Below are 13,986 nucleotides of genomic sequence, written 5' to 3'. Positions count from 1 at the left end.
AATATGCCATTTCAAGAGAAATGTGCCACCCTGAGGTTTAAGGAGAAAAGGGGAAGGACCAGGTACAAGACATAAAAAAGAAACTAGGTCCCGGCACGGCATAGCTGTGAGCGCTACACAAGCTGGAACATTGAGGTTCAATCTGTGCGGTGTTTATTGCTGTCACGAGAAGCTTAGCTGCGAGGTACTGGGCGCGTCCATAGGTGAGAAGTCCACGCGTCCACAGATGAGAGGGAGAGTCTCAGTGAGAGGTCGGGTGGAACCGGCTTGGTATATAAGGCAGCTATATCCAAATCTGAACCGGTCTGGGCCAAATTGAAGAAGGATATCGAAGGACCTCCCAAATTTCGGCGAAATCATACAATAAATCGAGAGATCGGTCTATATAGCAGCTATATCTAAATCTGGATCGATCTGATCCAAAATGCAGATCGGTCTCTATTGCAGCTAGTGTCGAAGGCCCTCACACAACTCAATGTCCCAAGTTTTGGCAAAATCGGGCAATAAATGCGCCTTATATGGACCCAAGACCATAAATCGAGAGATCGCTCTATATGGCAGCTATATCCAAATCTGAACCGATCTGTGCCATATTGTCGAGGAGCCTAACTTAAGTCACTTTCCCAAATTTGACGACATCGGACAAGAAATGCGCCTTTTATGGGCCCAAAACCTTAAATCGAGAGATCGGTCTATATGCCAGGTATATCTAAATCTGGACCGATCTGGGCCAAATACAAGGAAGATGCCGAAGGGCCTAACACAACTTACTGTCCCAAATTTTGGCAAAATCGGACAATAAATGCGCGTTTTATGGGCCCAAAACCTTATATCTAAATCTGGTCCGATCTGGGCCAAATAAAAGGAGGATGTCGAAAGGGCTAACACAACTCACTGTCCCAAATATTGGCAAAATCGGACATAAATGCGCCTTTAATGGGCCCAAGACCATAAATCGAGAGATCGGTCTATATGGCAGCTATATCCAAATCTGAACCGATCTGAACCAAATTGAAGATGGATGTCGAGTGGCCTATCGCAACTAACTGTCTCAAATTTCACAAAAATCCGATAATAAATGTGGCTTTTATGGGCCTAAGACCCTAAATCAGCGGATGGGTCTATATGGGGGCTATATCATGATATAGTCCGATATATCCCATCTTCGAACTTAACCTGGCTATGGACAAAAAAAGAATCTGTCCAAAGTTTCAGCTTAACATCTCAATTTTTAAAGACTGTAGCGTGATTTCAACAGACAGACGAACGGACATGGCTAGATCGTCTTAGATTTTAACGCTGATCAAGAATATATATACTTTAAAGGGTCGGAAACGGATATTTCGATGTGTTGCAAACGGAATGAGAAAATGAATATACCCCCATCCTTCGGTGGGTATAAAAACTCACCTGCGGGAGTACGGTCTAGTCAGCTAATTCAGCCAAACTGATGTTTTAAAAGATTTGCAAAATTCCTCTAATTTTTATTTTCTTCCCACTATGCAATGCTTACCTTGATAGAGTTTTTGTTTTACAAGTTGTCTACTATAAAATGTTTGCCAAACTGTCATTATCTTTAGATTGTATTGTCAATTTTCCACAATAAAAACCGGCAATGGCATATGTCAACTCATAAATGAGAGAAAACTCGTTCTTTTATTCAGCGCAAGTCTGTTAGATAGAAAAAACTTTCACTTTCAATATCCTTTGCACAACACATGAGAACATTTTGCGAGAGAAGTATTATCAACAAAGAGAGTGTGTGTGTGTGAGAGAGAGAGAGTAACTCTTTTTGTCATTGTCATCGGCTGGCAAAGCAAGGCTACCTTGACAACCCAATTCAAGCAAACACATGATTCCTCTTTGCCTTTCTTTTTTTCTTCTTTCTATAGGCCTTTCACGAGAGCACGTACGGCCAACACCACTACCATAAACATACGAGCACAACTGAAGCATTGAGCCTGCACAACCATTTAGTCACACTCACTCGGGCTCAGTAGAAATTTACATTTTAAAATTTTTTTGTTGTGTGTTTAGTTCTAACGGTGCTTAAAGAGGAAGGTCAAGAATTTCTTATTTAATAAAAGTTTGATTTCAGCCTACAACTCCTAAAGAAGAAAGAGTTCCTTCTCTGCTTGCCACAGAAACAGAAAAGGACTTTGAGGTAAGTGTTGTGCCAGAAAAAAAGAAAACTTCCTAGGAAAAGCGTGAAAATTTTTAGAAAAAATATATTGAATATACTATATATAGTGAATGATGTATTTACTTTTTTCCAATAAAATTTCGTTTGAAGAAAGTTTTTCAAAAAAAAAATGTCATATATTCATTTATTAGAACACGTTGTCCCTTTTCAATATTCTGATGGAAATTTCCTTTGCATTGTCATCAAAAATCCATTGAACAAATATGTCAATTATTGTGACTATCATAGTTATAATCACCAAAGGGAAATATATTGGAAACATGCATGCTACCCTGTCCATGTCTAACACACACATGCAGGTGTATGTGTGTGCTTATACTAAGTGTAATATTATATATATATGTGCGCTCACTTGTATTACATAAAAGCATGGTGGTATATGCATGCAAACATATATACGTACGTGTAGCTACTTGGTGAAGTGTAGGCAAATAAACATCGATAAATTTTCTTAAAACATCTGAAAAGAACTGACCTGTCTTAAAGGATCAAAGGACCATTAATTTAGAACAATTTCAAGTTGGGAGATATGCTTTAAGGTATAAGGTAGGCAAAATTCTAAAGCTATTGGAACATACGGACATATGATTTACATTCGATGCAATAAAAGCATTACTCATACGCCATAGATGCCCTAAAAAACATTTTTTGTTAAAAAAAGAAAATCAAATAAAAAAAAATAAAGTGAACTTCAGCAAAATGGAATAAAATAAATGTGGAAAATAAAAAAAATAAAATATAGAACATAAAATAATATTAAATAAAATAAAAAATTAAATAAAATATAATAAAGTAAAATAAAATAAAATAAATTTAAAATAAAATAAAATATTATAAAATAAAATAAAATAAAATAAATTTAAAATTAAATTAAATTAAATAATATAAAATAAAATAAAATAAAATAAAATAAAATAAAATAAAATAAAATAAAATAATATAAAATAAAATAAAATAAAAGAAAGTAAAATAAAATGAAATGGAATGATATAAAATAAAATAAAATAAAATAAAATAAAATAAAATAAAATAAAATAAAATAAAATAAAATAAAATAAAATAAAATAAAATAAAATAAAATAAAATAAAATAAAATAAAATAAAATAAAATAAATTAAAAATAAAATAAAATATTGGGTTGCCTAAAAAGTAATTGCGGATTTTTTTAAAAGAAACTAAATGCATTTTTAATAAAACTTAGAATGAACTTTAATCAAATATATAATTGCCATTTTGTTCGATAACCTTTTGCCATCTTCCTGGCAAATTTAGTATTCCACGCTCATACAACTTCTGGCCTTTATCTGCAAAAAACTAAACCAAGTGCGATTTTAAAGCCTCATCATTGCCGAAAGTTTTACCATTTAAGGAGTTCTGCAAAGATCGAAATAAATGGTAGTCTGATGGTGCAAGGTCAGGGCTATATGGTGGATGCATTAAAAGTTCCCAGCCAAGCTCACTCAGTTTTTGGCGAGTGACCAAAGATGTGTGCGGTCTAGCGTTGTCCTGGTGGAATATGACACCTTTACGATTGACCAATTCTGGTCGCTTCTCCTTGATGGCTGTATTCAATTTGTCCAATTGTTGACAGTAAACATCCGAATTAACCGTTTGGTTCCTTGGAAGCAGCTCAAAATATACCACACCCTTTCAATCCCACCAAACAGACAGCATAACCTTTTTTTGGTGGATATCAGCCTTTGAAGTGGTTTGAGCTGGTTCACCATGCTTGGACCATGATCGTTTTCGACTAACGTTATTGTAAACAATCCATTTTTCATCTCCAGTTATGATTCGTTTTAAAAACGGGTCGAATTCATTGCGTTTAAGGTGCATATCACAAGCGTTGATTCGGTTTGTTAAATGAATTTCTTTCAATACTTGTGGTACCCATATTAAAATTGACGCCAAACAAACAAATGTAAACAAAATTTCGCGCACTTTTTTTCTAAAGCAAGCTAAAAGTAACAGCTGATAACTGACAGAAGAAAGAATGCAATTACAGAGTCACAAGCCGTTGAAAAAAATTTGTCAACGCCGACTACCAATAGCTCCCATATAAACCTATATCCCGAATAGACTTCTTGAGCTTCTAGAGGAAGCAATTCTTATCCGATTTGACTGAAATTTTGCACATATCGTTTTGGTATAACTTCCAACAACTGTGCCAAAGATGGTCCAAATAAGTCTAACCTCAAATGGCCGCCATATAAATCGATCTCCTGATTTGACTTCTTGAGTGCTAGACGGCGCAATTTTTATCCAATTGAGCTGAAATTTTGAAATCCGTAGCCGCCAGATGACCATTGAGAAAGCTCCCTTAACCTCACGACAGTGGTCGCTGCAATTTGTCTAGCCACAGTGTCCAGAGGCATAAGATGTAGAAATTAATTCAGTGCTTCAGACGGTGTCGTACTCAGTGCGGCTGTGATGCACAAACAAGCCATCCTTTGGATCCGGTTAAGTATTGAGCAGTAGGTGAACTTTTGAAGCGCCGTAACCTGAGATAGCTTTCATATAAATCGTTCTCCCAATTTTGCTCTTGAGAGCGCAATTACTACTCGATTTGCCAGAAATTTGGAGGGGATATTTTTCTATGTCTTGTTCGACATGATAAGCATAGCCCATACAGCTCATATATAATTGAAAAAGTCATTGAAAGAGTTTTAACAAATGGTGGAGGGTATATAAGATTCGGCTCGGCTGAACTTTGCACGCTTTTCTTGTTATATATATATATTATTTTTTTTTAAATTCTTAGTACAACTGTAACAAAGACCATGGGTGATAAAAAGTCCTATAGCTCTGCGGCAACAACAACCACAACTACTATAACAACAACATCCATGAAGGGCGATAATAATCAACATGGTGAAGGTGGTAATAAAACCTCTACGGTAAGACGTTTCTTAGAATCGGCCGGTCCTAGAAAGCCACCAGCGACAGGAGCCACAGGCCTTAATAATCAACAGCAGTTACTGCAAAACATAGTTAGACCCAATGATACTCTGGAGTATATCATCAAGTTTCCAACACCGCAATATCGCAATGAAGCCACAACCACCACGAACAGCAACAATGGATTTGATCAGCCAGAGGCAGATGATTTTGTATTCGTTTATAACGATACAAATGTGCCGATAGTAATGCTATTGGGCTGGGCTGGTTGTCAGGATAGATATCTAATGAAATATTCCAAAATCTATGAAGATCGAGGGTAGGTTGAGTTATAAAAATAACAAAAGATTATTTTTTAATAAATCCTTGTTTTTTGTTCTATAGCTTAATTACTGTCCGTTATACCGCACCTGTGGATACTTTATTTTGGAAACGTCGCGAAATGTTTCCCATTGGCGAAAAAATCCTGAAACTTATCTACGACATGAATTTCGATTCACATCCTGTCATTTTCCATTTGTTTTCAAATGGTGGTGCCTATCTGTACCAGCACATATCATTGGCCATACGTAAGCATAGAACTCCACTGCAAGTGCGTGGCATGATTTTGGATTCGGCCCCTGGGGAGAGGCGTATGTTGGGCCTCTATCGTGCCGTCACAGCCATTTATGGCAAGGAACGAAAGAAGTGTCATTGTGTCACAGCTATCATAATAACCATAACTTTGGGTATTATGTGGTTTGTTGAGGTGAGTATAAGATCAAATACGAAATCTTTTCTACATTATATGGAGAGGTTATTTAACATCTTCCTCCTCAGCGAAGCTAGGGCGACTTTTCAAGTCTCTCGTCTAGTGAATATAATTCAAATCTCTCACCCTCCAACCAGTTTACATAGAATGAAGGTGACCGATAGAAACGAGAGACATGCTAAACTCCGGTACTTTGTTCTAAAATCCGGCATACCTTTATAGGTTGTATTCTGTGGATGTTAGAAATTGAAGCTAAAGGTTGTCTGGGGAATAAGACCTTAAAGGGAAAACTTCGGGATGGGACCTAAGAAACCCTGTGCATTTAAGAAAAGCCTTTGAGTTTACATTGAGGACCCGGGGACTGAGATCTGTTTTAGACTGCCTGACCATAATACGTGCCTGCATGCAGAGATCCGGTCGATCACGGAATGCGTGAGGTGGTGTGGTACTAACGTGAGGACGTCGATTGCGAACATATTTACGGACAGTAAAATGGCCATAAGGGCAATAACAACCAGGACGGTAAGGTGAAGAACAGTCTTGGTGTGTAAGAAGGATATTAACGCCTTCTCTGAGGATGGCACAATCCGCATCGTTTGGGTGCCGGACTATAACGGAGTAAGGGGGAACGAAAGGGCAGACGATTTGGCAGTGAAGGTCAGAGAACTGCCGTCGATAAACTTGGTTGACCCGAAGACTTTCAGGTCGACGCAGTCCGATATAAGGGAGTGGGCGACAAACGCGAAGTAACACTGGGCAACAGCGAAACTGTCGGTAGGACGGCAAAAATCCTATGGGGTGATCCGGATCGTGAGAGGACGAGGCTATTACTGAAAGGATGTAAGAAGAAGGTCAGTATAGCTTATAGTGTCATAACGGGACACATACGAGGAATACGAGCTCACTTATGTAAAATCGGTGGGACAAGCGATAGCATGTGTAGAGCACGCGGGGAAATTGCCCGTCTTTCGCGGCTAACAAACACTGTTACTTAGATGGGGGCACGATATCAGACATGAACCAACTTAGGGGAGTGGTATGGAAAACAATTAAGGATTTTGTAAGTAGCACGGAATTCCTAACTTAAAATTTTCTTTTTCGAGATTACCTGTTAGTTGTTAGAGCGCACAACAAGCTTAGGTGTATGTCTATATAGGCATGGGGTAGATTAATATCTGCATCCTCTTTTCAACCTAACCTTACCTAAGACAAGCGATAGGAAAAAGTTCAAGGTGTACGCTAGAAGTGAAATGCCGATTGTTTGGAAAACAGCTTATCTGGGGAATCGTTATCCACCTAGCTGAAATAAGACCTTGAAGGGAAAAACTCGAGATGGGATCTAAGAAACACCTGTTTACTTAAGACAATCGATAAGAAAAAGTGCTCTGACAGTTGTACCTTGGGAATTGTGCAGAAGTGGGGAATTAAAATCGGAAAAAATATACACAGATTCAGATCATATTTGGCATGTATGTTGAAGGTCATTAAAGAAGTCGTAGTACAAAAAGTCAGCAAAATTGGATAAGAAAATGGCAGCTTTATAAGGTTATGAACCGATTTGAACCATACTTGGCACAAATGTTGGAAGTCAAAACAAAACATTTCATATTCAAAAATTTCAGCCAAATCGGATAATAATTACGCACTCTAGAGGTTCAATAAGTCAAGATCCGTGATCGGTTTATATGGCAGCTACATCAGGTTATGAATCGATTTAAACCACAGTTACCACAGTTGTTGAAAGCCATAATAAAACACTTCATACAAAATTTCAGCCAATTTGGATGAGAATTGCACACTCTAGAGGCTCAAGAAGTCAAGATCCAAGATCGGTTTATAATGCATCTATATCAAAATATTAACCGATATGGTCCATTTACAATCCCAACCAGCCTACACTAATAAGAAGTATTTATGCAAAATTTCAAGCGCCAAGCGCCTTACTCCTACGAAAATTAACGTGTTTTCCACATACAGACAGTCGGGCGGGCAGAGCTAAATCGACTAAAAATGTCAAGGCGATCAAGAATATATATACTTTCTTGGGTCTCAGATCTCAGATTTCAATGTGTTACAAACGGAATGACGAAATTAGTATACCTCCATCCTATTGTAAAGGGTGTAATAAACTTGCGGTATTTTTGTTGTTTTTTTTGTTTTTCAAACACTCATCATGTTACCGCATACACAACTCTGCAGGAAGTTTGGGGTAAATTAACCCTTTTAACATAAATTATCGGTCTTATCACCAGTCATTTTTATCCATTGCTTGGCTACTTTTGCGTTTTCTCTTTTCACAGAACAAACCGGTGAATACACCGCCTCAAATGTATCTATGTTGGGTACAGTTCATTTTTTCTTAGGTACGCATTTGTTGTTCTTGTTGTTTTTCTTGTTGTACACACATCTTATAAAAAAAAAAACAACAAACAATCATCTTTTTTGTTGTACACACATCGTACGAAAAGAAAACAACAAGCAACCACGTTTTTCTGGGCGACATGTCTATGTTAAAATCGTCGGTCATATGGATAGTCCGGGGACCAGTCATTGGTCACAAAAATTCACCAGTTTATAACCAGTCTTATGTCCTGCAGGGAAGAGACTAATGGGCATTAGTCTTTGCGTTGGTAGTTTTAACTCAGGCGACGCTCCTAGCGCTTTATATCAGCGTTGTGCCTAATATTATCAAGTCCATGGGCTTATGCTCTTGTACACGAACACAAATACGTGTAATAGTGTGTGTGTATTTGCCCGTCACTGTTTTATACGCATCAATACCACTGCAAAATCATTTGTGTTTTTGTAAAAGCTGTTTGCGTTGATTAGAGTTGAATGCTTTTATACTGCACTGCTAATGCAACAAACCGCTGCAGTTCCTTGAATTCCGTGACAGGCTCACTTTGACAATACTTTGTCTATTATGAAAAAAAGGAGCGAGTATTTGAAGAAGCTTTTGTTAGTCTCATTTTGCCAATCCGTTTGCAATACATCGAAATATCCATTTCCGACCCTATAAAGTATATATTGGGTTGCCCAAAATGTAATTGCGGATTTTTTAAAAGAAAGTAAATGTATTTTTAATAGAACTTAGAATGAACTTTAATCAAATATACTTTTTTACACTTTTTTTCTAAAGCAAGCTAAAAGTAACAGCTGATAACTGACAGAAAAAATAATGCAATTACAGAGTCACAAGCTGTGAAAAAATTTGTCAACGCCGACTATATGAAAAATCCGCAATTACTTTTTGGGCAACCCAATATATTTTTGAACGTCGTAAAAATCTAAGAAGATCTAGCCCCGTCCGTCCGTCTGTCTATGTGTTGAAATCACGATACAATCTTTAAAAATAGAGATATTGAGCTGAAACTTTACACACATTTTCTTTGTCCTTAGGCAGGTTAAGTTCGAAGATGGATCGGACTATGTCTTGATATAGCCCCCATATAGACCGACTTGACGATTTAAGGTCTTAGGCCCATAAAAGCCACATTTGTTATCCGATTTTGCTGAATTTGAGACAGTGAGTTATGTTAGACCACTCGACATGCTTCTTCAGTTTGGCCCAGGTCGGTCCAGATTTGGATATAGTTGCCATATAGACCGATCTCTCGATTTAAGGTCCATAAACGGCGCATTTATTGAACGATTTCGCTGAAATTTGGGACAATGAGTTGTGTTGTGCCCTTTGACATATTTCTTCAATTTGGCTCAGATCGGTCCAGATTTGGATATAGCTGCCATATATACCAAACTCTCGATTTAAGGTCTTGTGACCATAAATGAAGCATTTAGTACAGTGAGTTAAGTTGGACCCCTCGATATCCTTCTGGAAGAGGGCCAGGTCGGTCCAGATTTGGATATAGCTGCCATATAAACCGAACTCTCGATTTAAGATCCTGGGCCCATAAACGGCTCATTTATTGTCCGATGTCGCCAAAATTTGGGACAGTGAGTTGTGTTGAGCCCTTTGACATTCTTCTTCAATTTAGCTTAGATCGGTTCAGATTTGGATATAGATGCCATATGGACCGATCTCTCGATTTAAGGTCTTGGGGCCCATAAACGGCTCATTTATTTTCCGATTTTGCTGAAATTTGGGATAGTGACTTATGTTAGGCTTTGCGACATCCTTGTCATATATTGAACAGTGAATTGTAGACCACTTAATGGCCGTGCCTAATTTGGTCCAAATCGGTCCATATTTGGATATAGCTGCTATGGGTGCATATATAATGCTTTTTGCTCCGGATTATGACGAAAGGTGATTTACATATATACCCGAGGTGGTGGGTATCCAAAGTTCGGCCTGGTCGAACTTAATGCCTTTTTACTTGTTAAAACTAAATCTCTTTCTTTCTTTCTTTTTAGGAAACTTTTTCTGCATTTAAAAGCCTTTTCGTTAAAACCGAACCAATACAAACGAATCCTTTCCATGATCTTAAAAATGAACCAAATGAATATCCGCAATTGTTTTTATACTCCAAAGGTGATGTTGTCATACCCCACACGGTAAGTGTAGCAAAATTTATAAAAAAAAAAAAAACAATTAAAATAGTGCTAAGTTCGGCCGAACTTCCCTCCACCATGGATCACATATGACAAGTTCTTTGCCCGATATCTCTTTATAGGCAAACAAAGTATAATAAATATGAACTGCTATGCTATTGAAGCTATGTCAGATTATGGCCCCTTCGGACCATACTTGATTTGGACGTTGGAACCCTTTGTGGAAGTCATTGTGCAAAATTTGCCAAATCGTATAAGAATTGCTCTCCTTAGGGGTTCAAGAAGTAAAATGGGGAGGCCAGTTTATATGGAAGCTATATCAGGTTAATATCCGATTATGACCATACCTGGCACAATTATTGAAAGTGAACGCAGAACACTTCATGCAAACTTTCAGTCAAATCAGATAATAATTGTGCCCTCTAGAGGCTCAAAAAGTTAAGATCCGAGATCGACTTCCATGGGATCTACATTACGTTATGAACCGACTTGACCATTCTCGACACAATTATTGGAAGCCAAAACAAGACACTTCATTCAAAATTTCAGCCAAATTGGAGAAATAATTGCACCCTCTAGAGACTAAAGAAATCAAGATCCAAGATTGATGTATATGGCAGCTGTATCCAAAAATGGTATAAACTGATCCATACATCGTTCAAATATCGGTTGTCCTATTGTAAATCACTGGTCCAAATTTCGGTGAAATCGGGCAATAAATGCGGCTTTCATGGGTTTAAGTCCTTATACCAACAAATCGATCTATACGGCAGCCTTATCCAAATGTGGTCTGATGTGGATCATACTCGGTTTTGATGTCAAGTGACCTTGTCCAACTCACTGTTCCAAATTTCAGTGAAACCGGGTAATAAATGCGGCTTTCAGGGATTTAAGTCTTTAAATCCACAAACCGGTATATATGGCAGCTATATCCAAATGTGGTCTGATGTGGACCATATTTGGTTTGGATATCGAGTGTCCTTGTCCAAGTCACTGTTCCAAATTTCAGATAAATCGAGTGACAAATGTATCTTTTAATGGGCTTAAGTCCGTTAGTCCGTAGATCGGTGTATACGGCAGCTATATCCAAATGTGGTCTGATGTGGACCACACACGGTTTGGATATCGAGTGGCCTTGTCCAAGTCACTGTTCCAAGTTTCAGTGAAATCGAGTGACAAATGCGGCTTTTAATGGGCTTAAGTCCTAGAGTCCGCAGATCGGTCTATATGGCAGTTATTCAGTCAAATTTCAGTGCAATCAGGCTTACCGTGCGGCAGTTTTCCCGGCGCGTTGGAAGGTTGCGAACGTTCAGCCCATCCCCAAAAAAGGTGGGGCGAACAACCCTGCGAATTGCGATATGCTCCACGCTCTCCAAGGTTATGGAAAGTATGGTTAACCATCATCTTGTCCTTGCGGATCTCGACGTTAATAAATCTCCGGGCCCGAACGGTATATCAACACTTTTCTTTTGTAAGTGTTCTTCGACGATTGCTCGTCCACTATGCAACCTTTTCAACTTTGGAAGGTTGCGAGAGTTCAGCCCATCCCCAAAAAAGGTGGGGCGAACAACCCTGCGAATTGCCAATTGGGATATGCTCCGCGCTCTCCAAGATTATGAAGAGTATGGTTAACCATCATCTTGTCAGATACTTAGAGTCCAATGGCCTTCTAAGCGACAGACAGTATGGGTTCCGCAAAAATCGGTCTACGAGAGACCTAATGGCATTTTTGTCGGAACGATGGAGTCGCAGTTTAGTGAGAGTAAGGTCGTGGCTCTGGATATCTCCAAGGCATTTGATCTGGGTCTGGCATGGTGCACTTTTATCAAAGCTTGTCGCTTTTGGAGTTGGTAATAACATCGTTCCATTTATATCAAACTTTCTCAGAGGTCGCACTATACGAGTTGGGTTCTCATCAGATGAGTATACATTGACCGCAGGTGTGCCTCAAGGCTCTGTCCTTTCCCCTTTCCTTTTTCTTATTTTCATTGACGATCTATTGGGTCAGACTTCGTAGCCAGTCTACTCATTTGCCGATGACAGTAGTCTGTGTCATTCATATTCATTCGACCATAGGCCCAGTCCTCAAGAAATTGTGGACAGGAGGATGAGACGCTCTCCCAGGATTTGTTGGCCATTTCGAGTGAGAATGAAGAGAGTCGACTTTAACGCACAGAAGACGCAGTTCTGTTTCTTGTCTCACAAGCGATTCACTGACCCTCTACAATCGTCGATAGCTATCGATATTGAACAGTCATATGCTATTGATGTTCTGGGCATGAAGATACAATGTGATGTCCGTTAGTCAAAACACGTATACGAAGTGTCGAAAGAAGCATTCAAGCGTTTGAGCTTTCTTAAGCGGTGCAAGAAATATTTCACCTCTTTTGATCTTCTCAATATCTTTACTACCTACATACATCAGGCCGAGTATGGAATATAACTCTCATATAAGGCAGGAGCTCCAAAATCATCTTTGGAGCTACTTGACCGGTTTCAACGGAGAGCGATGGTGTTGATTGGGGACAGTAGGGTATCCAACTCTATTGCTTCTCTTGAACGTCGTCGAAATGTGGGTAGCGTTGTATTGCTCTATCATTATTTTCATGGCGTGTGTTCCAGGCATATACGTCTTCTTATCCCTGACGTTAGGATGTTCACCAGGAATATATGACTTGCTAGGAACTCACACCCGTTTGGGCCAGTCGACCGAACTATGCATTACCGAGAAAATTCATTTTTCGCCCGAACCATTCGTATGTGGAATCAACTTCCGGCTTATGTCTTTCGCACCGACATTGACGTTCAGAAATTTAAGACGAATATCAATGAACACTACTCCCTCTTTCCCCCCTCCAACCCCTAACTTTCCTAATTGCCAACGCAATGCACTGCATGTATAGGGGACATCCCCTGCGTGTTGGTTACGTGAAGAAAAAGTCAATTAAATCAGACAATAACAGGCGGACACACGCCGGACAGACACATGGACATCGTTAAAACGCCTTAGAATTTTACTTTGTAGGGTCGGAAATTGATATTTCAATGTGTTGCAAACGGAATGACTAAATGAATATGCTTCCTATCCTATGGCGTTGGGTATGACAATATTTTTAAAAATATTAACCAAAGTTTTAAAAAACTAAATTTAACAAAATGTCTAATAAAATATTCTAAAAATATTCATACTTCCAGGATGTCGAACATTTCATAAATATTCGACAACAACAGGGTGTCGATGTAACTTCAGTTTGTTTCGAGGATGCCGAACATGTTAAAATCTATACAAAATATCCCCAACAATATATACAATGTGTTTGTAATTTTATTAATAATTGCTTGGCTGCACCATTTAAACCTGCCATGGATTCGTTTAACAGCACGTCGACGACTCCCACATCGACTTCTATGAAATATGACTAAATCTCTCCAATCTAACTAAACAAAATCTGGCGTTTCGCTGTTTTATCCAGACTTATAATTTATTTTTCTAATTTGAAAAATCAGAAAAAAATGTAAATCAGCGAAATGAGTTTAATAAATAACAAACAATATTATTTTCATGATTTAGAAATGTTACATAAAAAATTAAATAAACATATTTAATATATGAAAAAAATAT

The 13,986-nt window shown here is 38.3% G+C and overlaps 1 protein-coding gene across 1 annotated transcript; it reads left to right on the top strand.

Annotated features, from left to right (window-relative positions):
* Positions 1-1,895: 1,895 nt before the first annotated feature.
* LOC106084411 (transmembrane protein 53) lies at positions 1,896-13,921 on the top strand. The gene is made up of 5 exons (XM_013248079.2): positions 1,896-2,164; positions 4,965-5,420; positions 5,486-5,849; positions 10,227-10,367; positions 13,560-13,921. Exons 2-5 carry the CDS (start codon positions 4,984-4,986, stop codon positions 13,785-13,787), a joined length of 1,170 nt encoding a protein of 389 aa, XP_013103533.2. The 5' UTR covers positions 1,896-2,164; positions 4,965-4,983; the 3' UTR covers positions 13,788-13,921.
* Positions 13,922-13,986: the final 65 nt, after the last annotated feature.

The sequence above is a fragment of the Stomoxys calcitrans genome, chromosome 3 (assembly GCF_963082655.1).
Source record: "Stomoxys calcitrans chromosome 3, idStoCalc2.1, whole genome shotgun sequence".
Taxonomy (NCBI): Eukaryota; Metazoa; Arthropoda; class Insecta; order Diptera; family Muscidae; genus Stomoxys; species Stomoxys calcitrans.
The sequence above is the reverse complement of the archived record's forward strand: the minus strand, read 5'-3'. Positions and strand labels throughout refer to the sequence as shown.